Genomic DNA, 25,206 nt, shown 5'->3' with positions numbered 1-25,206 from the left:
TCAAAAATATCACTTTAAATAAAAAATATCACACTTAAACTAAAACTTGTGTTTTTTTTTTTTGGTGACGTAGACCTTCTTACAGGGCGCTCAGAATTTTAGAAGACCGAAATTCCCAAGTCCCTGATTGAACCTTAAAGGGATAGTTCAACCCAAAAATGGAAATTCTCTCATCATTTGATCACCCTCATGTCATCTCAGATGTGTATGACTTTCTTTCTTCTGCTGAAAACAAAGCTTTTTATAAGAACATTTCAGCTCTGTTGGTCCATACAGTGCAAGTGAATGGTGGCCAAAACTTTGAAGCTCCAAAAAGCATATAAAGTCAGCATAAAAGTAATCCATAAAACTCCACCTACAGAGTTGAGATATTTTACTAAATATCTTTAATTTTGGTTCAGAAGAAGAAAGAATGATATACATCTCGGATGGCATGAGGAGGGTGAGGAAATTCCATTTTTGGGTTGAACTATCCCTTTAAAACCTCTCAGAAGGGTCTTGGGCTAATACACATTTGCTCATAACATAGAAAATGTATACTATTTTCAATAGCAGGAATTTGTTGCCATTATAGAATCAAAAGTTTACTCATACATTACTATGACATAAATAGTAATAAACCAGCACCTGAATCATGTGTGCATATCACCTGATATCTTTTACATTTATCACTGTGGATGCAAACAAACCAATCACAAATGTTTGTTGGTTCAGAATGAGGCTTTTTGTTTGCTTGTTTTGCTGTTATTTATTTTTTCACAAATGTATTTTATTTTTTCAAATTGTATTTTAAATCATCAGTAACATTTAAAAGTAAAAAAAAAAAAAAAAAAAACTCATTCAAAGTCCAAAATCACCTCCTTTAATGTGGAAAAGAGATTTTTTTTTTTTTACATTAATGTATACAAACATAATGCACAAAACATGGGGGGAAAAACAAAAAATTGCGAGATTATGTGGTTCTAGATTCTTAGTTGAAGTTCTGCATGGACTTTTCTTTGGTCTCTCAGCTTTCTTCAACAAAATTCTGTTTATCTTTGTATTAGTCATACTGACTAAACATAGATATAAATGTGCAGGTTTGCTTTTAAGTAGTTTTTCTCTTCTGTAGCCTATTTATAACCAATTGTTTTGTAGTGGGAAAGTGTAATCTCTAATAAAATATAATTGTATAGCAGTTTCAGCACAGCATTCACAGCATTCTGAACATCAAAAATGTTCAGAAATAATATAAGACGTTAATGAGATATTCTTAAGATGAAAATCAGGAAAACAGCAGACAAATATAGCAGAGTAATGAAATGTTTTGTCTTTAAGTGAAATTAAAGGAGAATAATTCTGTTCTGCATGAACAGTCATACTGTGGGAAACTAGAAAAAAATATATAATACATATTTCTTCTGATAAAGTCAAGATTTCCTTAAAAATCTGTGCTGTGAAACTTTTTGTCAAGGTAATCTCAACTAAAATGAAGTTACAGAACGTCATGAGGGTTTAACATGAGAAATTCAAATATTAACACTATGGCAACATGAGAAACCATTAATAAAAGAATCACAGTTTATGCAGCAATAATTAAAATTAAATAAGCAAGAAATAAAACATGTCTTTTCATGAGATACATTTCATTACTATCACAGTCAGTCCTTTTCGACAAAATAAATGAAATATTTTTTTATTTGTAAATAGGCTAATGTTCAAATGCTACCAATGCTTTTAACGATATGATGACAAGATCTCTTTTAATCTAAGAAAGGTCAAAACTATATTCAGAAAAAAAAATAATCTACACAGTTCAAATAATAAATTAATACCATCCTTGAGTAAATACCATAAATGGAAAGGCATTTTAGTTCAGGTTTGAATGGGAGTAAAAACTTCTTCAATTACATCATATCGAGCCCGTGCAACTGCAATGGCTCATTCAGTCATTCAGTTCAGTATATTAACTGAAATGATACACACATACAGTAATTAAAACCATATTCACACCATGTTTTGTTGTGGGCAAAAAAGTACTCTTTCAATATCAGATTTCATGACAAAGATTTGATGTCCTATATTTGCTCTGTATAACACAAAAATAATCTCTTCATCAAGTAGCAGACTCAAAAAAAATTATATATCTTTACACAGCTACCAGTACTACAACAGTAACGTATTGTAATAAACCATAAATTTGTCATTATAATACTTCCAAATATATCCAAAAGCCTCTAAAATCAGTGTTGGTAATAATTAAAGCTGCTATGTATATCTTTTTCAAGCTATCAGATTAACCTGCATTTGATTAACAGTGTGTTTGTTCCTGAAATTAAAACATTTTCTAACCTTGGTAGAAAGAAATATATCAATCCCAAAATCAATTTAATAATGGCTAAAGGTTCAACTCTATGCACTATGAACTAGTGTGTTTAGTTACAAGATTAGACAGCAGCATCCACACACGCTTCTTGTGAAATATTTTAAGATAAAACAAACAAGTATTATAATAGCTCATTATATTACAAACAGATACCTTTCACTAGTCATTGACACATAAGCAGTAACAAATTACTCCCTAAGCGATCACATGGAGAGTGCAGCCCCTCAGTTTTGTTCCCAGTTTCGTCTATTTAATTAGTCGCTACATTTTGAATGTGCTCACAAATGAAAATACATTGCAATGAGAAAGCATAGTGTTTTCTATATTTGTCATTACTGGCACTGCAGTAGCAAAACAATCAATTCCTGCTCCCATTTACTTGTATGATGACTCAGCACAAATGTTTTTCCAACATGAAGATTGATTTTTTTTCAACCCAGAGCTGATCTATGTACTTTGACTGGCACTGGTTCATTTATAAAATAATTGTAGAGCTGGGCACTATATTTAATGACCTCAAATATTTACAATTATTTTGCTTTGGATATTTATATCGATAAAATTAGGTGCGATGATATTAAAACGCTTTGTATTTGGCCCTAAACTTTTCTAATAGCATGACATTAGACTAGTTTTGCATTTAGTGAAAACATTTTAACTATATTTTACTGTATTGAATTAGCTAGAATTGCAGTTTGGTGCAAATGATGTTTCCTCTGAAAGAGAATCAAATACACAAATATCAAGATATGGTATATATCAAATATCATCAAAAAGACTGAAAAATATAGCTTTTTTTTGTTGTTTTGTTATATTGCTAAGTCCCAATGGATTGTACCACAATACTTCAAAATGTTATCTGTAACTGAACTGCAAAGCTCATTATCAATTTTATGTTACAATGCAAATGTCAAGAGCCCCATTAATGGTGCCTTGTGAACAAATATTGTATATTTGTGTTAAAAAAAGTTAAAACCTTTTCAAACAGTGATGTATGATCTCGGTAAAAGCAAACGTCATCTGATCTCATAAAAAGGACTATAAAAAGCACTTTCTCAAGGGCTTTTAGTGAATTGATAGTAAGAAAACACTAAAGATCTAAAATCTGCAGCCCTTGATAGGACAGCCCTTTAGGACCAAAATCTGGCAACATGTTTTCAAGGTAAACAGAATCATTCTTTCAAAATCTGAAATATCCAAATAAATACTTGATAAACAAATGAAACTATAATGGGCTCCAAATGTCTCAGACCACATTTAAAAATGCATATGTTTATCAATTTTCTAATTAACTATACATTATAAGTTATATCAGTTTGAGTGAAAAGTTAAACTGAAAATCCACATTATCTTAGTACTCAGTATGCCCATTTTGCTTTAATCAAAGCATGTACTTCACAAATTTGTGCAAAACCTGATGATCCAAGTTATCCCAGCATGATTGGAGAATGTTCCAATGATTGCTAACATGGTCAACGAAAATGTGCTTATCGTTTAATTAGTGTTTTTCATTATTTAACTAGAAATAGTGAAGAATCATCACATAACTGTATACAATATTTAATAAAAAAATATTTTGATACATGTTTAAATTAACATCAATCCAGATTAATATGCACTGTAAAAGTCTTGTTCATTGTTATTTTGTGTTAACTAATGCAGTCAATTGCAAACAAATGCAATCGTATTGTATTAGTAAGTATTACCGGTAACACTTTACATAAAGGTTCGATTCATTAGTTAATGCATTAGGTATCATGAACAAACAATTAACAATATATTGTTACCATCATTTACTACATTTAATCTTTTTTTGATGTAAGTTAATAAAAATAAAATTTTCATTGTTAGTTCATAGTGCATTAACTAAAGTTAACATATAAAAAATGTTATTTAAAAAAAAAAAACATTGACTATTGAAATTAACATTAACTAAGATTAACAAATGTTAAAAAGTATTGTGCATTGTTAGTTCATGTTAACTAATGTTGTTGGCTTATGTAACAAATCAAACCTTATAGATATATCTTTCTGTTTTACCCATTTTTCAAAATCCCAAAACTTTTCAATGTGATCTCAGACATTTGGATGCCACTTTGGATTCACCAAAAATAATTAATCACTTTTAAACCTATTCTAAATTACTTAGACACAATAGCAACATTCAAAGTTCTATAAATTAACTCAAACATCTTTGAATTCAGTGCTTGCACCATAACAGAAATCTCACCAGGACTCAATGCACATTCACAAGTATCTTCCATTCACAAGTATCAGTCACATGTCCTGCTTGATGAAAACGATTGCCATCAAGTAATTTCACAGAACATCAGAGGAGCACCAAAATCTCAGATCATTCTCAACCAGATGCTTATTTTAGGACCAAAAATGCTACAGGGCCATCAAAGAGACAGAGAGAATGTAAACTAGCACCAGCTTGCATGATTATGGCTTCTCATTAGAGCTTGCTGACAATCGGGCACAGAAGTGCAATTAATGGCTTTTCAATCACTTCTACAGTGCACACCTCCACAAGAGTTATAAGATTGCAAACTACACAAAGGATGTGTTCGTCGTTTGCTGTCCACAGCAACTAAACCTCAAGGGAAGCCCATGGCAGCAAGGTGCCTTAATCCATCTGTCTCAATCAGGACCAAAAATTCAGTCCCTGACACAGAGGAGGAAGCCCGCCAGCACTGGCGTAAGAGTTAACAGGAGGCACCAAAAGTTCCCCACCAAGCAGCAAGAGCCAGAACAAGGATCTGAGAAAAGCAGAGAATTACATTATGTCATGAAATACAAGCTTTATCACATTTTGCACACTCATTAAAGGAGAATCATCAGATGACAGCTGAATTTTGAGAAATATAAAATGTGAGCACTGCCGATGGAATCTACCTCTGTCCAGTGTTTTTATACAAGCAGTATGTATATTCTGCTATGTGGGTCCTCTAAATGAATTTCCAAATCTAACTTTTACATTTTGATTTCTTAATTAAATGCTTTAACATGTTAACTACAAAATAATTATTAAATTAATAGCAAATTATTAACATTGAATTGTGGAATATATTCACAGCCGTATTTTTTTATTTCTTATACAGCCGAATACCGCTTTAGTATTGATTACAAATGATCAGATGCTGGTATCGCACCAAAGTGTTTGGTGTTGATCTATGTGATGTGTTGCTTGTTGGTGATAAAGTAACTCACCTAAGCGACTACTCTTGGTGGTGTTCAGAGAGGGGATCTCATGAGGGAGGAGGCAGTCGCTGCAGAAGTCAGAGCAAGCGGGGCAGATGAGCTGCCCGCTATAGACCCACCCATTCATCCGTACACTCACGCTGATCACCTGACCAGCACGAACACATGGATAAGACTTGTTCTGCACCCACACCAACAAAGTCTGGGCTGTACAAGACACCTACAACACAAATCGCAAAGCTTCAGTACACACACTGTACAATTAATGAACAAAGGCACTACTGAGTTTTGGTGAATAAGAAGTATAAATAAATAAACTAGGGTGTTGTTCGGAGTGGTTTCAAGGAGGTTATTTAATGGTCCAAGTCAACCCCAAGTTTCTATGATATTCTGTTCCTAAATATGGCTTGTGTCCCTTCTTTAATGCTTTGTTCAAATCCTTAACCCTAAGTATGAGCAATAGTAATATTGATACTTGCCTAAGCAAGCACAAATAAAATAAAAATTATATAAAACAAAACAAAATATAGCTGCAAGCAGCAATTACGGGGCCAAGCACCAAAATGGCGACCACTACACAACCCAAAGATCTCATAGAGAAAGCATAGATAATACTGCCCCCAGACGGATTTGAATCCACAACTTTCCATTCCACAGTTCAGTGTGCTATCCACTGCACCACATGGCCAGTCAACAAAGGGAGATACCAAGATTAGAGGAAGCACAGCCAAGCACAGGATTTACCATGATCAAATCATCATTTGATTGGAAAAAGCCCAGCCAAGCCCATTTTGTAAGCACAATACAAAAATCTCCAGAGCTACACATTTCTAATAGATGACTTGCTGAGATAGGTATCGAACCAGATACCCTCCATTTGACATTTCATGGCTCCAACCACTGCTCCACTCAGTCACCACGATCAAATTTGTATTGATGTAACTAAGCAAAGGTTTGGATTTGAACACACAACCCTTGAAACAATAAAACAGTGCTTTAACACACTGCCTACAAAAAGACAAAGAGACTTCATGAAGTTTAAGTCAGCAGTCAAGTGTAGGTTATCTTTTGAACTATAGGTGGCGCTATCTTCAAACTGCTTGAGTATCATCAGGACATGGTAAATGGTCTGCACTTATATAGCGCTTTTTTAACCTTAGAGGTTACCAAAGCGCTTTAAACTGTTTCCCAATCACCCATTCACACACACACACTCATACATCTATGGTGGCAGAGCTGCCATGCAAGGCGCTAGACTCCCATTGGGAGCAACTTGGGGTTCAGTGTCTTGCCCAAGGACACTCCGGCATGTGTTGTGTGGGCCGGGAATCGAACCACCAACCCTGCGATTGGCAGCTGACCCGCTCTACCAACTGAGCCACAGCCGACATTATGTTGATAATGCATACCATTTTCTTTGAAATATGACAATGTATTTAAAAGATATATGCTTTTTCATAACTGTCAATATGGTGGAGAGGCAGTATTGCAGATATGGGGAAAATTGATATCGTTGAAATCCACATGGCCCAAGGAATCCATTGTCACCAACCCCGTAATTTTTGAACATATGGTTCAAAAGTTACAGGCAAAAACAGAAATTTTCTCAATTTCTTGACTCATAAGTGGCGCTGCAAACAAATTTTGCATGGTCCTCATGAAGCATACCTAGTTGTGTTTCAATACGACAAACCGTTGCCGAGATATAGCCCCATATCCGGTTTAACACCAACCTCATTAACATTGTGATGCCGTAACTTAAAAAAAAAAAAAAAGGCAAAAATCGAAATGCTAATGTATTCAATCTGTGTGGCTCATTCTGGATATTATTCTGAGACCTTTCTTGGCAGATTTGGGTAAAGTGTGAAGGAATAGTAGTAAGAAAAACAATAAACATCATAATCCAAGATGGCAGCTACTGTAATGGGAGGGTTTTTTTAATCATCAGGAGGAGAGTAATCAGATGCAAAAAGAACTTCGTTTCTAGACCAAACAGTTCAAAAGATATTCACTTTTCATTTGTGCATATTTGACATGGTGGTGCAACGGAGTATGTCTGAGAGACCCCAAATTTGATACGGAGGCTATTCATGACCACCACTATCAACGCGCCAATTTTCAGCATTTTCCTATGTACGGTTCATAGGGTTGCCATTGACCCCCAGCCAGAATAATAATAATAATAATAATAATAATACTAACGGATACAATAGGTGCCTATGCACCTTTGGCGTACTTGGCTCTTAATAATAATAATAATAATAATAATAATTATAATTACACTAACGAAAACAAAAAATACAATAAGGAATAACATTTTATCACAGTTCAACATCATTACCTTATAGCAACCACTGCCCCAGTCAGGATAGGTCATGCGCTTTGTGCACTGTTCCATTACAAACGCCGACTTCTGGTACAGACACACTGACCCTGGGCCGTACTCTTCCGCCCCATAGTTCCTCCACGTTGCTGAAAATGGAAAACAGAATAACCTCAACATTGGTGGAATGGAAGCAGAGTTCACAACCAAAAAAAAAAAAACACACATTCTGATTCTAAAAAAAGAAAGTTTGGTGGGGAAGTTCCTCCTCACCTGGCTGGTTTTCCTGTACCCTGCAGTAAGAGCTGCGCTGGTACTGGCCACCCACATGCCAGCTAAACTCCTGACTAAATGGACAGTAGTCTGCGATCTCCACGGCCCCTCCATATGCTGATAAATCTTCCTCAGGTACACCAGGGATACGGTCAAAGTACTACAGGATGGAGAGGGTTAATCATATTAAAACTGATTTAATCAACCTTACTTAACAACCAGACAATATTCTACATTTGTTAATGCAGTTGAATCTACCACCAACACTCCAGTTTTATTTAACAGGCAGATATTTTGCAAAACTATACTAATGTGAAGATGGAGGAGAGCTTTGCTTGAAGTGGTGTTCCATTTTTTTTTAATTTCAAGGAACAGAGCACATTATGTCTACAGTAATTCCCAAAGATTAACCTGTAAACCTGGTGCAACATTTGTGATTTGTGCTTTAACCTGGTACTCCTGAGGAAGTGCATGAGGAAATTTCTGCAGGTTGCACACGGCCACTGCCAGCTGATCCTGCCTGCAGGTGAGCTGCAGAGGTGCGCTCCTCACAGAATCACAGTACGGGCTCAGTGTTGACCTCCTGTTTCAAAAACACATTTCTTGACAGAACCCCACCAGGATCAAGCCTATCAAGCCTTTAAAATAGCCATTTCTCTGAATAATACACAATAAAACAGTGGAGGCCAACTGCATTCAAGATGTGAAAATAATGAACTGCTGTAGATGTACAGCATTAATAATCTGATGAAGTCTACTTAGAAAAACAAACCAGTTTCAGCAAAGCTTACGCATGCCGATGTTGGTCTATCCAGAATTTACAGCTTTTCATCACAAAGTCGCAGCCCAAACCTCTTCCCCACTCCAGATTCTCTGCCATACTGTAATTGGCTCTGTACCACCTAAACAAAGATACATCATCAATAAGAGAGACTTACAATTTTAGCATATCTTACATTACTAAATGAGTGCTTTTGTGACTAAAGTACTATATTAAAGGGACAGTTCCCCAAAAATGAAAATTCTTTCATCATTTACTCATCCTCATGCCATCCCAGATGTGTATGACATTCTTTCTTCTGCTGAACACAAACAAAGACTTCTAGAAGAATATCTCAGCTCTGTAGGCAGGGGCCAGGGGTGGCCATGACCACCTTGGACCCTATTGGCGTTTTGGTAATTTTTTGTCTTGGACACAGTTTAATTAGTCTTTCTTCACAAACCAAGAAGAAGAAGAGTGCTTAGGAAAGCTGTTTGAAAGTGTAGATTTATAGTAAAAAAATTATATATTTATCTGTTTCTCACCCACACCTATTATGTCACTTCAGAAGACATGGCTTTAACCACTGGAGTTTTATGGATTACTTTTATGCTGACTTTATATGCTTTTTGGAGCTTCAAACATCTGACCACCATTCACTTGCATTGTATGGACCAACAGAGCTGAAATATTCTTCTAAAAATCTTTGTATGTGTTCAGCAGAAGAAAGAAAGTCATACACATCTGGGATGGCATTAGGGTGAAAATGATGATATTTTGGGGTGAACTTTTCCTTTAATTTAGATATGACTGCTCACACGTTAGTAAATAATTTACATAATTATTATATGTAAACTGCAGTACCAAGAAACAGCAGATCTCTTACCCTGTATCCTCCATTATAGCCAAAGTAATTCTGGAAAATACTCTGTTCTGTGTATGCGATCCAGTCATTGCCTCATTCTGATAAAAGAATATTATGTTAAAAAAAATATTTAAATAAATAAAAACAAAAACATTCAAAATAATGAAAAAATACAAAAAAAAAAAAAAAAGAAAATGGTACTAACTTTGCAATTAATTTTGGTGACACTAATAGTGCATAAATGGCATATTTCAGCCTTAAGGTGCCAGTGAGTGTCACTCCAGAGAATGTTGTGTCAGTACCTCAAACAGACGCTTTTCCCAGTGGTTAAATTCTGTACCAGCACCTCCCTGGTTCTCCAGTTCCATACCCTCTAGAATGGGGCAATTGAAATGTCTCCTGGCTTCCTCCTGATATAACATTCAAAACATATCAATAAGCTCCCCTAATGCTTTATGAGCACTGATGAAATGTGGTCAATAATATTGTGTATACCCAAAAATGAAAATTCTGTCATGATTTTCACACGCTCATGCTGTTCCAAACCCATATGACTTAATTTCAACTGTAGAACACAACAGGAGATGTAAGGCAGAATATAAGGGACTGACAGCCTCACTAACCAATTACTTCATGGAAAAATCTCCAATGAAAGTGAATAGTGACTGAGAATAATATTTTGCCTTAATTTCATTTTGTGTTACTAGGAAGAAAGTCATACGGATTGAAATGACATGAGGGTGAGTAAATGATGACAGAATTTTCATTTTTGATTGAACTACCCCTTTAAGAAAATAAACCCTAACTCACCACAACACGTGGAGTGACCAGAAGATGGACATTGTGTCGCACCATGTGGCCGCCACGGATGTCCCACAGTCGAGTTGCTCTTTTAATGACTTTATCACTCCACTGATATAACCCTAAACTGAGAGATATATGCAAAAAACAAAAGTTTTTGGGATCAAAAACCATGTTTACTATCAGTTGTGACACTCAATTTGTCCTGTTCATACAACAGTTTACAGAAGCAGCTCGAATATTGTCCGTATGAACGAATAGCCAAAGTAAAGCCCCTTTTACTCACGATAGCCATGAATAACGTCTAAAACCATCGAGACAGTGACAGTAAATATAAAAAATGTCAACTTCCTTAACACTGCAATTGTCTTATTGACAAGTCTTATTTCAATTGACATGTGTTTTAATAAACAAGTCCAATTGAGGCATGAGATCAGCTGTCAAATCTGCTGTATTACAGTTTTTCCTCAATCGCTTTGGCTCATTTTCTTAACATTCTCTAAACTGTAAGTGCAATTGTCACAACTGTTTATATCTATTAATGACCTACTTACATTATTGTTGAGAACATCAGTTCATTAAAAGGTCATTAATAAAGATCTATATACAGGCTACTGAATGTTTGTTGAAACACTGTTTACTAGCTATAGCAAGTCAGTCGATAAGCTGATATTTTGCTGCTGTTATACTGTACAGGCTACTGAAAACCTACTGAATGTTTGTTGAAACACTGTTTACTAGCTATAGCAAGCCAGTTGATAAGTCATTATAGTCAGTTAAATATCTACTTGGGACAATCCAAATAAAGTGTTACCTACTTTTTTTATTGACACTGACTGCTTACTGTACTATACAAGAATGTCAGTTTTGTCTAGCAGAATGCTATTGTGTATCACACTGAGCTTTTTAGATACTTATATCAACAGTATGTAAAATTGTACTAGGAAAAGTCAATACTTTACAATACTGTAGTAAACAGAAAAAGGATATAGACATTTGTATGTATACAGTAAATGTATTTTTGTAGCAATGTGTTACATGTAAACAGAAAGTTCACATTTGCATGTCCATTTTTATACATTTCTTATATGTAAAATCATATATAATGAACAGAAAATTACCACAAAATGACATCCATGCAAACAAAAACTTTAAAAAAAACCCCCAGTAACAATGAAAAAAACCAGCGGTAGTTCTGTAAAAAACTATAAATTGTACCTCCTCACAGTACGTAAAACTACAAGCTCTTGTTGGTCTGGCCAGAGATTTAGCAGAAATCACACACACTCCATGTCATAGATATTTATGGAACCTACATGCAAGTCTGACAGATTTTGATAATTGAATGGATCACTTTGCATGTGATGGCTCACACGATGAAAGAATGTTTAGAAATTGTGAAGAGTATGACAATTTCACTGAGAATCAACTCATCGGTTTTGATCAGCAAGCCATGTGCATTTAGTTATTGTGCAAATTGTAGACGATTGTACTTACTCTTTTGCACACAAGTACAAAAACACATGCAATTTGCTTAAATGAATAAGAAATTCAAATCTGGTGTGAACAACAATCTAATTTGTTATGAAAAAATTATTCTCATTCGAGAATTGAGCCAAAGTGATTGAGAACAACTGTAACTTAGCCAACAATATAAATAATAAAGGTCCATTAATATATACAGGTAAAACTCGAAAAATTAGAATATCGTGCAAAAGTTCATTAATTTCAGTAATTCAACTTAAAAGGTGAAACTAATACATTATATAGACTCATTACAAGCAAAATAAGATATTTCAAGCCTTTATTTGATATAATTTTGATGATTATGGCTTACAGCTTATGAAAACCCCAAATTCAGAATCTCAGAAAATTAGAATATTGTGAAAAGGTTCAGTATTGTAGGCTCAAAGTGTCACACTCTAATCAGCTAAACACCTGCAAAGGGTTCCTGAGCCTTTAAATGGTCTCTCAGTCTGGTTCAGTTGAATTCACAATCATGGGGAAGACTGCTGACCTGACAGTTGTGCAGAAAACCATCATTGACACCCTCCACAAGGAGGGAAAGCCTCAAAAGGTAATTGCAAAAGAAGTTGGATGTTCTCAAAGTGCTGTATCAAAGCACATTAATAGAAAGTTAAGTGGAAGGGAAAAGTGTGGAAGAAAAAGGTGCACAAGCAGCAGGGATGACCGTAGCCTGGAGAGGATTGTCAGGAAAAGGCCATTCAAATGTGTGGGGAGCTTCACAAGGAGTGGACTGAGGCTGGAGTTACTGCATCAAGAGCCACCACACACAGACGGGTCCTGGACATGGGCTTCAAATGTCAAACGTCTTACCTGGGCTAAAGAAAAAAAGAACTGGTCTGTTGCTCAGTGGTCCAAAGTCCTCTTTTCTGATGAGAGCAAATTTTGCATCTCATTTGGAAACCAAGGTCCCAGAGTCTGAAGGAAGAATGGAGAGGCACACAATCCAAGATGCTTGAAGTCCAGTGTGAAGTTTCCACAGTCTGTGTTGGTTTGGGGAGCCATGTCATCGGCTGGTGTTGGTCCACTGTGCTTTATTAAGTCCAGAGTCAACACAGCCGCCTACCGGGACATTTTAGAGCACTTCATGCTTCCTTCAGCAGACAAGCTTTATGGAGATGCTGACTTCATTTTCCAGCAGGACTTGGCACCTGCCCACACTGCCAAAAGTACCAAAACCTGGTTCAATGACCATGGTATTACTGTGCTTGATTGGCCAGCAAACTCGCTTGACCTGAACCCCATAGAGAATCTATGGGGCATTGCCAAGAGAAAGATGAGAGACATGAGACCAAACAATGCAGAAGAGCTGAAGGCCACTATTGAAGCATCTTGGTCTTCCATAACACCTCAGCAGTGCCACAGGCTGATAGCATCCATGCCACGCCGCATTGAGGCAGTAATTAATGCAAAAGGGGCCCAAACCAAGTACTGAGTACATATGCATGATTATACTTTTCAGAGGGCCGACATTTCTGTATTTAAAATCCTTTTTTTTTTATTGATTTCATGTAATATGCTAATTTTCTGAGATTCTGAATTTGGGGTTTTCATAAGCTATAAGCCATAATCATCATAATTATATCAAATAAAGGCTTGAAATATCTTACTTTGCTTGTAATGAGTCTATATAATATATTAGTTTCACCTTTTAAGTTGAATTACTGAAATTAATGAACTTTTGCACGATATTCTAATTTTTCGAGTTTCACCTGTATATATATATATATATATATATATAATAAAGGTCCATTAATTATATATATATATATATATATATAAATAAAACACATTTATGTATAATATAAGGGATGGGCATTTCAAGTAATTTTGTAGTCTGGTAATCGATTACATGAAATTAATATTCAACTTTTTCTTATGAAAAAAATGAGCACTATTAAAAACAAAAACAAAAAACACATTTGCACTTACACATAGAACCACACATTGTAAATCTTCTTAAGTGATACAATAACATAAAATATTTTGTTATAACTGCAAGATTAAGGTGAAAAAATCTGTTTCATTGTTGCCCATGGCAGGAAAAGGCACAAAGGAAAATCAAATTGCAATATTCGAGTAGTGTTTTTACTAGTCTAATAGTTTAAGCGGAACGAGAACTCATTAAATTGATTATTCATGCACATCCCTATACAGTATATGCATGTTTTATCATATTTCCAAAATAAAAATGAATTTACAAACATATCTGCCCTTTACCTTTCATTGTAAGCAGGTAGACCGCTTGCAGAACGTGGTGTCAAAGGTTTGCCATCATCATCATGGTAAAAGGCAAAGAGCCCTGCAGAAAAACCCTGAGATACAGAACAAAGAAATAAGATTATATTACACAGTTGGACTGGGTAAAAATACAGATTTTCTGATTGTGAAATCGATTCTTAAATCCCAAGATCAATCTTTTACTATATGCGACCCTCTACAGTCATCACTCGCATACGAGATAAAATTTTGCACTATGCGAAAAATGTCTGTCATTAGCAACTGGCTGGTAAATGTATTTAAATCACCAGTGATAGAGTAGTATAGTGGAGAAGAAGTTCAGCACCATTTCACAGCATGTTGAGAGATAAAGTTTGATTTAACTTGTTCTGTGTAATGTGTGTCCAAAGAGGAGATCCATGCAATCCATTTGTTATTAAATAATTTCTCTTTTAATACTATTTCTGTTCTTTACAGTAAATGTTTGATAAAAAAAACTACAAAACATAAACATATTCTGATCACGAAAATCCACTTGAATCCTCTCTTAATACTATACGCTAATTTACAGATGTTCTTTACAGAACTTAAAGAGACAGTACCAATTTTTATTGTTCTACAAACAATGCAAATACTTGTAAATAGTATAAATTACGATTTAAACAATAAACATGTAACAAAATAGAATAAATACAATATAATATCATATTTATTGATGGAATACATGGACTTGTACATTTTAAAAAAAGCTCAAATGTGACCAAAATGAATATGTATATAATTTGTCAAATGAATATTTTTCATAATGTACCAATTTAGAAAGTCCCCTGTATAATTAACAGCATTAGCTGGGAAAGAATGTCTTTGTAAGCAAAATGGAAATTAGCCTATAACTGAAATATACCCATATGAATCAAAATTGGAATAGAATGGAGAGCTTGTGAATCAGAATCTAATCTATTTAGAAAATCCGGATCAATATCCAGCCATAATAAACAGTTTTCAAGTTGTTACACCAATCATAAGACAAATTATTTGTTGGGTTTAATATAATTACCAGAGCATGTATGATCTCGTGTTTGACTGTGGACAGCATCCCTTCAAACTCCTGAGCTTGAGTGGTGATCATATTGGGACATAGATTGGCATATCCAGCAATAGGTCTATATGAAGAAATTCTGTCATTAGTATTGGCAGCACACAGGTAACAGTGTAAAGCCGAATCAATCTAAACACCCATCTATGTTGCCATTTCATCCGTTATTGTTGCTACCTGTCTAGTTCAGACTCCAGCTGGCAGTACGCTGCATAGGCCACAATGTTCTCTTGTCCACAACGCTCCGTGGTCATTGCACTCACATACAGCACAAAATCTGCCCTTTCCACCCCCTCACCGTCAGGTGGGCCGGTAGGGCCACAGGACTTCCCTGACTCACTGCATACCCTGCATTGCTAAAGAAGAAGAATTCATTACAATGTTCAAACATTCTCATATAATAAAAAATACCTGAATCTTTACATTTTTTTAAGAAATTATTTGTAGTGCCCTCGCTTGCTAAATTGGTTTCCAGGGTATTATAATATGGTTGCTAATAACAAGTGGCAAAACATATGTGGAATAGTCATCACACTAAGCTACAAAAGCAAAAATATGAGAAACAAAATCATGACGTGTCTTGACGTTTTTGTACATGATGCTGAAAACACAACTCTTGGTGCTGTTAGGGATAAATGTCTAAATAATCCCACTGTCATAGCAACAAAATATATATTTAACTTATGTCACAATGGGTCTCACCTGTAAATGTTGTTCAGGTACAATAACTGGCCCACACTTGGTGATGTCTGCACATGGTCCCTGACAGTAGCGATGGGGGTCATCTCTTTTTCTAAGGTACTGATTTGTTGCACATTGTCTACATATATATATATATATAAGGAAAAAACACATAAGATTAAGACCCAAAATGCTTCCAGAAGTGCAGACATTACTGTAAATTTAGGACGATTAGCTCTGTTCAACAATATAAGCTCAGAAGGGAATTACCTGCTCAGTAATACTGGACCTGACTGCTTACGAACCCTGAAGGCCTTCTGGAGATAATCAATAGCCTGGGGGAGGAGCTTGTCCTAGACAAAGAAGATGGATTAGGAGAAGAAAACTCATTCTATGATTTAACAAATTACGTGTATTATTTGGAATCAACTTTGCATATTGATTCAATCTTAAAATCTGACAGCATAAGTCAAAACATACCTTCACAAGACTGCTTTTGTCTTCATTTAACCTATTAAAGATATTGTGAAGTCAAATGTATAATCATGGAAATGCGGCACAACTGCTCAGCGTCACATATTAACAAATAACTAACCCATCCAAGCTGGAGTCGTACTCTATCTGGATCTTTAACTGTTGTTCAGTGCTTCTTTTGTTCAATCTGTCTGGCCTCAGTAACACTTTATGTATCACCTGGAAGTGCAATAAGTAGAGATTATTATTAGTACAGGTAAATAAACATGTTTTATTGATCATTTAAAAAGGATCATGACATGCCTTTTTTTTATTATTATTTTAATATGTTCCTTGAGTTTCACTTATAATATTAGTAACATTTTTGGTTCAAATAACACTCATATATTTGTAAAGCGTGATATTTGCCACCCTCATTCTGAGCCTCTGTCCGAAACGCTGGGTTTTGGTGCTGCTTCTCCTTTAAGACATGACAGTAAATGCCTATGAGAGCCAAGATTTATTGAGATCGGCTCTCTGCTCTTGACTGACCTGCACTTTTTTTTGCCAACCCTCTGCTCACTGCTACTGGGCAGGGCTATGGATGTGATAACGTTAATTAGGCATTGATGTGTCTAACCGAGGCGGCTAGATGCAAATGTCTACCACAGTTTGACAACACAAGGGGTTTTAAAGGATTAGTTCACCCAAAAATTACAATTCTCTCATGATTTACTCACCTTTAAGCCAACCCAGATGTGTACATCTTTCCGTCTTCAGCAGAATCAAAATCAAGATTTTTATAAGCACATTTTAGCTCTGTATGTCTATACAATGAATCTAAATGGGTGCCATGACGCTGCTGGCTGTTTGATGGTCCAAAAGGCATATTTTGGCAACATAAAAGTAATCCATATGACTCTTTTTCTAAAGCAAAACCATAGGTTTGTGTAAGAAGCAAACTTATAATTAAAACATTTTTAGCTAGATATCATTACTTCCTGCCAGCGCTGTTTTCCTGTTTGAAATAACCTAACACTCACATGACGTTTGTTCCTCTGTTGTATACAAGCGCATGCTTCCATCTTCTTATGTGAACATGCCATCACGCTTACATCATATGACAGTTCCATGATGTAGCAGGATGTTTTTTTAAAAGTTAAAGTTTTAATTATCAATTTATTTTTACATAAACCTATCGATTTGCTTCAGAAGATATTAATTGATTGACAGGAGTCATGTGTAGTATTGTATGCTGCCTAAACATGCCTTTTGGACCATCAAACAGCTGGCACCCATTCAGCTTCATTGTATGATCAAAACAAATTTCAGTTTTGCTGAAGACGTAAAGACATACACATCTGGGATGGCTTAAAGGTGAGTCAATAATGAGAGAATTTTCATTTTTGGGTGAACTATCCCTTTAAAATACAGTTCCAATCAACTTGAATGAGGATAGACCGAAATCTCCAAAATGGTTGGTCAAGATTACAATCATAAAACATTTTAAATCAGCAGTAAAATTTGACAACAATGGTTTCATATATTGTACTTCTTTAGCTCAGATCACGCTAAAAAAAACAGCTATTTTCCAAGCTGATGTAGCTAATGCACGTTCTAGAGTTGATTGATAGGGGAAGGCTGCGTCAGAAACCAGGAAAATGCTGCCTTCGGAGGCTGTATCCACCTTATTTTGCAATGCCGAAGTAAGCAGCAGCTGCATTTCTGGCAAATGTGAGAAAGTTCCACTGGCATTGATCGCAGTGTAAATAACTAGAATGTTATAATACCAGAGTTAGTGATTTGGCCTTATAAACTATTATACAACTACAGGATGTACAGCAGAATAATGGCCTGATGTCGGATAATTTTCTAACTTCAGTCTTTATAGTAAAAAAGTTAAGTAAATCATTTACTTGTTGCTGTGCGTTGTATTGAAGAGATGGTAATAAAATCTGCATCTTTCTTTACAAGATTGTGACAATGTCTTTCTAGTCTCGATGCACACCTCCATTCATATGTACCTGCATAACCTCCAATGATGCCTTTATTTATTTATTTCCAAATTCTATGTTTCATAAGCCATGCTGAATGTGAGAACAGCATGTCTGTTTACTATACACCGCTAAGAAAGAGAGAATGCTCTCTGACAAGAATGGAGAGTAAAATGAGTTTATTATTTTGCCATGATGAAACAAGATGCTGTTTTGGTGCATACAAAAGTTGAAGCAACCTATTTACTGCATTTTTTGTCTCTCTGCTGGTTGTGTAAAGTTTGTGGAGGTCTGCCTGATTTCATTCATTCTGCCAGTGCAACAGTGTGTGATTAAACACTGGCAAAATGCGATAAATGGTAAAGCTATATGCAAGGTTATGAAAATCGAAATTAATGATAATAATATGTTGACATTTATTGCCAGCCTGTAATATAGAGCAGCATAACGTTGTATTTTTGTATCGCTAAAACAGCTGGAAGTGGCTTATACCGGAAGTGGTCCACATTCAATGTTGCTAATGGAGGCCTAGATTTGCTGAAAAATAAGTTGGATATGGAGGCAGAATGAAAATAAGGTGCTTTTCAAACTGTTCGGAGACCATTCATTCAAAACAGCTGTCAGTAAGGCATTAACAGATTAGGCAGCAAGTCCGCTGCCTACGTTTTCAGATCCAGCCGATATCTGTATCTAAAAGGTGATTGGCTCTTTCACCTGTAAGGCGAGACTTCCGTTTCTACATCCGCCACATTGGGTGTTTCAATTTTCCTCATTCGTTTTAATACAAGTGCTCTGTCTCGGGCTAAATAGTCTCTGACCCAGCATAACCAGCGTTCTGTCTTATACTACTGGATATGCTGTTTATTCGCCAAAACAGTCATAGATTCTGGTCCAAATCCAATATGATCACTAAATCAGAGACATCAGCTGAGCAACGGGTGACCAGGTACTGTCGCTTTAAATAAATGTAAAATGACAAGCAAAACACAAATACGAGTGACTGACCTCAGTGTGCTGGGGCACTTTATGGTTACAGGTGTGCGAGTGTGCGCCGGTGTTGATGATGATGATGATAAAGATGAAGGTGATGATGTTAAAGAGTAAAGCAGCTCTAACTGATCCGGCCTGCTGCCATCCTGACGCCATCATTCACCCCGTGACTTTAACATGCATATCTCCGTCCTGTCATGCTGCAGAAATCCTCTCGAAACAGCAGAAATTGTAAATATTTAACGCGGGGCTGTCAAATCAGCTGTTCATTAAACCGGCTTTACCCATAAACCCAGGCAGTGTGATCGCAGACACAATGAGACAACGTGTCAAAATAAAAGCCCTCATCCCTTAAAAATAAGACAAATATTTGTAACAATGTACATTATTATTAACAATGTAAAATGTAATTATTATCATCAGTTTTTTTTATCATATTATTTTAAAAAACTGTTATATTATTCATTACAGAATAATATTCTACATACTATAAATAACCTTTACTCCATACTACTAATAATATTTTTGCAATATGCCGAAAGTATAATCTAAACAGTACAATTTTCTGTATGCATACAATCTCTGGATGACCTACTATAGTCAAAGCATTAAACTTGGCCTTCGTTTTTCAGTATGACCAGAAGCAACACCCACCGCTTCAAAAAAATGAAAGTTTTACTTTTATAAAGTACACACAGAATACTACTCATAAAATGTTTCCAGTTTGCAGCATGTATTGCATTATTGCATACTGTGCAAAGTATGCACATTTTTCTGCATGTACAGAATACTCAGATAAGTAATGTGCTTGACTTAACCTTATATTTCAAGTGTGATAAATGCACCGGAAGTAGTATTTTTAGACCAGACTGCTAAAACTTCAGAGATTTGTACACAAAATTGGACAGAAAATGCAATATAACCATTTTCATTTCCAAAATGATAACTGGACACCACTCCAGTCATGTGATAATTAGAGATGTGCACTAATAATCGACTAATCCAAGAACTCATTCATCACCAAGTAATTGACTATTTAAAAACACGACTCGAATATTGGGAAATGATTTTCATTTGCACATTTATCTCCCATTGGATATGCTGAATATACTGTAATTTCTCTCTGAATTTCTCAACAAACTTCATAATTACAATTATTTTATAATTGTATATTACTTTATAATTAATGGTAACATTTGTAAACAACACACTAAACACATTTCACGGACGTGTTATCCCTGATATTTTTAACATACATTTAAATTTATCAGTAATTGATTACTCATTATTTGTGGGTTAGATTACTCAATAATGCTGACCTTGCTGACAATCCTTGCTGATAACCATGTAGCAGTATACTGTTTCACAAAATACTGTGCAGTATACTAGTTTTTGATTCTGAACACAGCCAGCATTTATAGTGCATTCTAAATGCAATGCATTCTGTATTATACACTCTCAAAGGAAGGGGAGCTCCCCTGACAATATTCATGTTGTTGTCAGTAAACTCAAGAGCTTGTTTTTATTTTTGTTTGGAATTACAGACAATAAAAGGAAAGAATACTACTTCAAATCAGTGAGCCAAACATACAAATGGTTTACTAGAAGAGTACACAAAATCACTTTTAATTACAAAATCATCTACAGAATGCCATGTTTTGGTCCCTTTGTTAAATTAAGAAAAGAAAATAGATAATATTCTATATACTTTCTAAAGAGCAGCAAACATATTTGTTTCAAAGAAGAATTGTCTTTGATCAGGCTGTGTCAGATATGTTGTAAGCCATAGAGCTTCCAGTGTAGAGCCATGAGAAGCAGCCCAGTGTCCACACAGGAAACACGTTTCTGTAATTGGTGTAGCTGATGGCAAAGCTTTAATTGAACACTCCAGAAATGTTCTCGTGAATAGAGGAAAAGAAAAAACAGCAAGAGTCCAGTAGAGGTATCAAAAATCAATCAACTACAAGACACTGGTGCTGATGTTACCTGAAAGCCATCAGCCCCAGCAAAGCCCAGCAGGTGTTGTCGATCTGGGAGTTCTTGCTCTGAACATAGAGTCTCTGCTCACATGATTCTAATTCCTCCCCCCAGGCTCAATCCTCCATTTGCTTTGACAGCGAGAAGTCACTGGCACACTTCACCTCCACACAAACAGACCTGCAGCCTGGGAGTGGGATGATTGTGTTACAAAAATTGAAAGTTTAGTAAAGTTATAATTAGGGATTAAAAATTGTTCAAGCAATGAAATGAAATGAACTAAATATTTAGCAGAAAGTAATTGAAAACGGGAACGAAATGCCTTTCAATTGTTCCGGAATAAAAAGGATATGTTGTAATGCTAGTAACCGGTTAATAACCAGTTAAGACCAGCAAGACAAAATGCAACCCACACAACCTACGGCCGCTTTGCACTTCAACACCTGCTCCACTCTCGTTCTCAGTTGGACTCTGGAACTGCCAGTCTGCTGTGAACAAAGCTGCCTTCATCCCAGCTTTCGCCACACAGTCCACTCTCAGCATCCTGGCACTGACGGAGACATGGATACGTCCTGAGGATACAGCAACACCTGCTGCTCTCTCCAACAACTTGTCCTTCTCCCACACCCCTCGACATACTGGTAGGGGTGGGGGAACAGGTTTGCTCATTCATAATAACTGGACTTTTTCACCACAGGCTTCACTATGTAACAATACATCTTTTGAAATCCATGCCATTACTACAATGCAATCCACAAAATTACATGTTGTTGTCATCTATCGCCCCCCAGGTCAGCTGACAAGCTTTCTTGAGGAATTGGATGTCCTGCTGTCCTCCTTGCCAGAGGATGGCAGGCCACTTGTGGTTCTTGGCGATTTCAACATACACCAAGACAAGCCCCAGGCCATTGAACTGAATACATTTCTGGCCTCATTTGACTTGGAAAGACTACACACCACAGCAACTCACAGGTCGGGCAACCAGCTGGACCTCATTTTTACACGTAACTGTACCACCTCTAATATTCTTGTTACACCTTTACATGTCTCTGATCACTACTTTGTTCAATTCAACATGATTCTCCCATCCATTGTAAAACCGACTCCACCTTTGGTTTCCTTTCGCCGTAACCTCCGTTCCCTCTCACCCTCTCGCCTTTCCACTGATGTATCTGCCTCTCTTCCCACAATAAATGTATTTTCCATGCTTGATGTAAACACTGCCACAGACACACTTAGCTCTACTTTAACAACCTGTCTAGACAACATCAGTCCTCTCTCCTCTAGACCAGCACGGACTACACCACCCAGCCCCTGGCTGTCTGACGTCCTTCGTGAACATCGGACTGATCTCAGGGCAGCTGAGAGGAGATGCCGGAAATCTAAAGATCCAGCTGATCTAGGTAAATATCAGCTTCTGCTTGCAACTTTTTCAAATAACGTTAAAACTGCAAAAACTTCACATTACCAGACCAACATCAACAGCACCACAGACACTCGTAGCTTGTTTAGAACATTCAACACACTTCTCTGCCCTCCCCCTCCACCACCTGACACATCACTGACAGCAGATATATTCGCCACATTTTTTACTGATAAGTTTACAGCCATCAGCAATACATTCACTGCACCACACCCTGTCAAACACCTGGCTCCTGTATGCAACTCTTCTTTCCCTATGTTCTCTCCTTAAACTGACACTGAGGTCTCTAAACTCCTCCTCTCCAACCACCCCACAACCTGTTCCCTTGACCCCATTCCATCACACCTTCTCCAGGCCATCTCTCTGTCCATCCTACGGGCACTTACATACATAATTAACACATCCCTTCTTGCAGGCACTTTTCCCACTACATTTAAGCAGGCTCGAGTAACCCCACTGCTGAAAAAACCTGCACTTAACCCCACACAGATAGAACACTACAGACCAGTCTCTCTCATCCCATTCATGGCAAAAACTCTTGAAAGGGAAGTTTTCAATCAGATCTCTGCCTATCTCTCACAGAACAAGCTGCTGGATGACAATCAGTCAGGCTTCAAACGTGGACACTCCACTGAGTCGCTGAGACAGGCAAAAGCTGAATCCAGATCATCTGTTCTGCTGCCTTTGACACAGTCAACCATCAGATCCTACTCTCCACCCTCTCTAAACTGGGCATCACTGGAACTGTGCTTGACTGGTTCAACTCTTATCTCTCAGAAAGGTCCTTTGAGGTAGCCTGGAGAGGGGAGGTATTCAAGCCACACTAGTTACTTACTGGGGTACCTCAGGGATCAGTGCTTGGGCCACTTCTCTTCTCCATATACACAACATCACTGGGACCCATCATCCAGTCACATGGTTTCTCTTACCACTGCTACGCTGATGACACTCAACTCTACTTGTCTTTCCAGCCCAACGACACCACAGTGACCGCTTGAATCGCTGCCTGTCTGGCAGACATCTCAGCCTGGATGAAGGAACACCACCTTCAACTCAACCCAGCCAAGACCGAACTCCTTGTCTTTCCAGCCAACCCTGCTGTTGAACATAACATCACTGTGCAGCTGGGTCCAACTACAGTTTCACCTTCCAAAACGGTCAGAAATCTAGGGGTAACCATTGATGATGAGCTAAATTTCACAGACCACATTTCAAAGACTAGATTTTGTAGATTTACACTCTACAATATCAGGAAGATAAGACCCTTCCTCTCTGTACATGCCACACAACTGCTCGTTCAGTCCCTGGTCATAACTAAACTGGACTAAAGTAACGCTCTCATTGCAGGCCTTCCTAGTGCTATCAGACCTTTTCAAATGATCCAGAATGCAGCAGCACGTCTGGTCTTTAATGAACCTAAGAGAGCACATGTTACACCACTTTTTGTCTCTCTCCACTGGCTGCCGGTTCATGCACGTATTAAATTCAAGGCCCTGATGCTGGCATACAAAACCAACTCAATCCGGGAAGCTAACTCACTCTCTATCTTCAAAAAACGGCTAAAAACACATATTTTCCAAAAGCACTTAACCGGTCACTAAAACAAAAACAAAAAACAACAAAAAAAAAAATTATTTACATTCCTTGTTGCACTTAAATCTGTCTTGTATACTATTCTGATGATAGTGAAACTTTGTAATATGGCACTTTTTGTACCACTGTCTCACTAAGATGATTCGCTGATGTTTTTCCTCTTTTGTAAGTCACTTTGGATAAAAGCGTCTGCCAAATGAATAAATGTAAATGTAAATGTTAATTTTGTTATGGAACCAAAGTCCAAAGGGTTTAACACAGTAAATATTCTGAATTACACCACTTCCTGTTCCCCCACAAAAATTAGGCTTTTTTAATAGAACATAAGCATGTGCTTTGATTCTAAAGGAAATCACTAATCTTAAAACCAAGGTTTAAAAAAATACATACTTTTGCCCACATAATGTGATGTTCAGTCCAAACGCGCCAACGCATTGTGTATGTGCATGCATGTGAGAGAGAGACTTAGCCTATTGATTTTTAGGTGGCCAGATTTTTGAGGATATATTTAAAGGTGCACTCAGTAATATTTCATCTTGGACTAACACTGACACCTAGGGGCATAGTTGCAGCATCAGTTTCAGATGCCATTGTTGAAATTCACTATTCACAGTCAGACATTATTAATTTAATCCATGATTGTAAGTGTCTAATAACAAGGTGG

General features: G+C 36.7%; 2 protein-coding genes across 5 annotated transcripts; one reads left to right on the top strand and one right to left on the bottom strand.

Moving 5' to 3' along the window:
* Positions 1-853: 853 nt before the first annotated feature.
* Positions 854-19,828, bottom strand: LOC127654926 (leishmanolysin-like peptidase). The gene is made up of 17 exons (XM_052142489.1): positions 19,565-19,828; positions 16,708-16,805; positions 16,593-16,623; positions 16,383-16,465; positions 16,134-16,251; positions 15,609-15,787; positions 15,393-15,498; positions 14,336-14,430; positions 10,601-10,718; positions 10,093-10,200; positions 9,812-9,888; positions 8,957-9,067; positions 8,616-8,748; positions 8,166-8,325; positions 7,911-8,041; positions 5,579-5,789; positions 854-5,127 (listed from the first exon to the last, which is right to left on the bottom strand). The coding sequence occupies exons 1-17, from the start codon at positions 19,706-19,708 to the stop codon at positions 5,027-5,029; spliced, it is 2,004 nt and encodes a 667-aa protein (XP_051998449.1). The 5' UTR covers positions 19,709-19,828; the 3' UTR covers positions 854-5,026.
* LOC127654933 (uncharacterized) lies at positions 19,348-25,094 on the top strand. 4 transcript variants are annotated; one of them, XM_052142503.1, is made up of 3 exons: positions 19,348-19,505; positions 19,596-19,643; positions 21,991-23,497. In XM_052142503.1, exon 3 carries the CDS (start codon positions 22,272-22,274, stop codon positions 23,217-23,219), a length of 948 nt encoding a protein of 315 aa, XP_051998463.1. In that variant the 5' UTR covers positions 19,348-19,505; positions 19,596-19,643; positions 21,991-22,271; the 3' UTR covers positions 23,220-23,497. The 4 variants fall into 4 exon arrangements, with proteins under 4 accessions (XP_051998463.1, XP_051998462.1, XP_051998461.1 ...); XM_052142502.1 differs by lacking the exons at positions 19,348-19,505; positions 19,596-19,643 and adding exons at positions 19,708-19,780; positions 23,532-25,094 and having other exon boundaries at positions 21,991-22,929; XM_052142501.1 differs by lacking the exons at positions 19,348-19,505; positions 19,596-19,643 and adding an exon at positions 19,708-19,780 and having other exon boundaries at positions 21,991-22,185; positions 22,318-23,497.
* The last annotated feature ends 112 nt before the right edge of the window (positions 25,095-25,206 follow it).

This window comes from Xyrauchen texanus, chromosome 14, assembly GCF_025860055.1.
Source record: "Xyrauchen texanus isolate HMW12.3.18 chromosome 14, RBS_HiC_50CHRs, whole genome shotgun sequence".
NCBI classification, from domain to species: Eukaryota; Metazoa; Chordata; class Actinopteri; order Cypriniformes; family Catostomidae; genus Xyrauchen; species Xyrauchen texanus.
Note: the sequence above shows the minus strand (reverse complement) of the source record. Positions and strands in the feature narration are given on the sequence as shown.

Excerpts from the sequence above, each read along its gene's own strand:
- LOC127654926 (XM_052142489.1), bottom strand. The coding sequence starts at position 19,708 with ATGATGGCGTCAGGATGGCAGCAGGCCGGATCAGTTAGAGCTGCTTTA. Across the intron at positions 10,201-10,600 it reads TGGTCACTCCACGTGTTGTG|GAGGAAGCCAGGAGACATTT; the intron begins GTGAGTTAGGGT and ends ATGTTATATCAG. Across the intron at positions 9,889-10,092 it reads GGGAAAAGCGTCTGTTTGAG|AATGAGGCAATGACTGGATC; the intron begins GTACTGACACAA and ends TTCTTTTATCAG.
- LOC127654933 (XM_052142500.1), top strand. The coding sequence starts at position 19,747 with ATGCTGCAGAAATCCTCTCGAAACAGCAGAAATT. Across the intron at positions 19,781-21,990 it reads CTCTCGAAACAGCAGAAATT|TTGGACTCTGGAACTGCCAG; the intron begins GTAAATATTTAA and ends TCTCGTTCTCAG.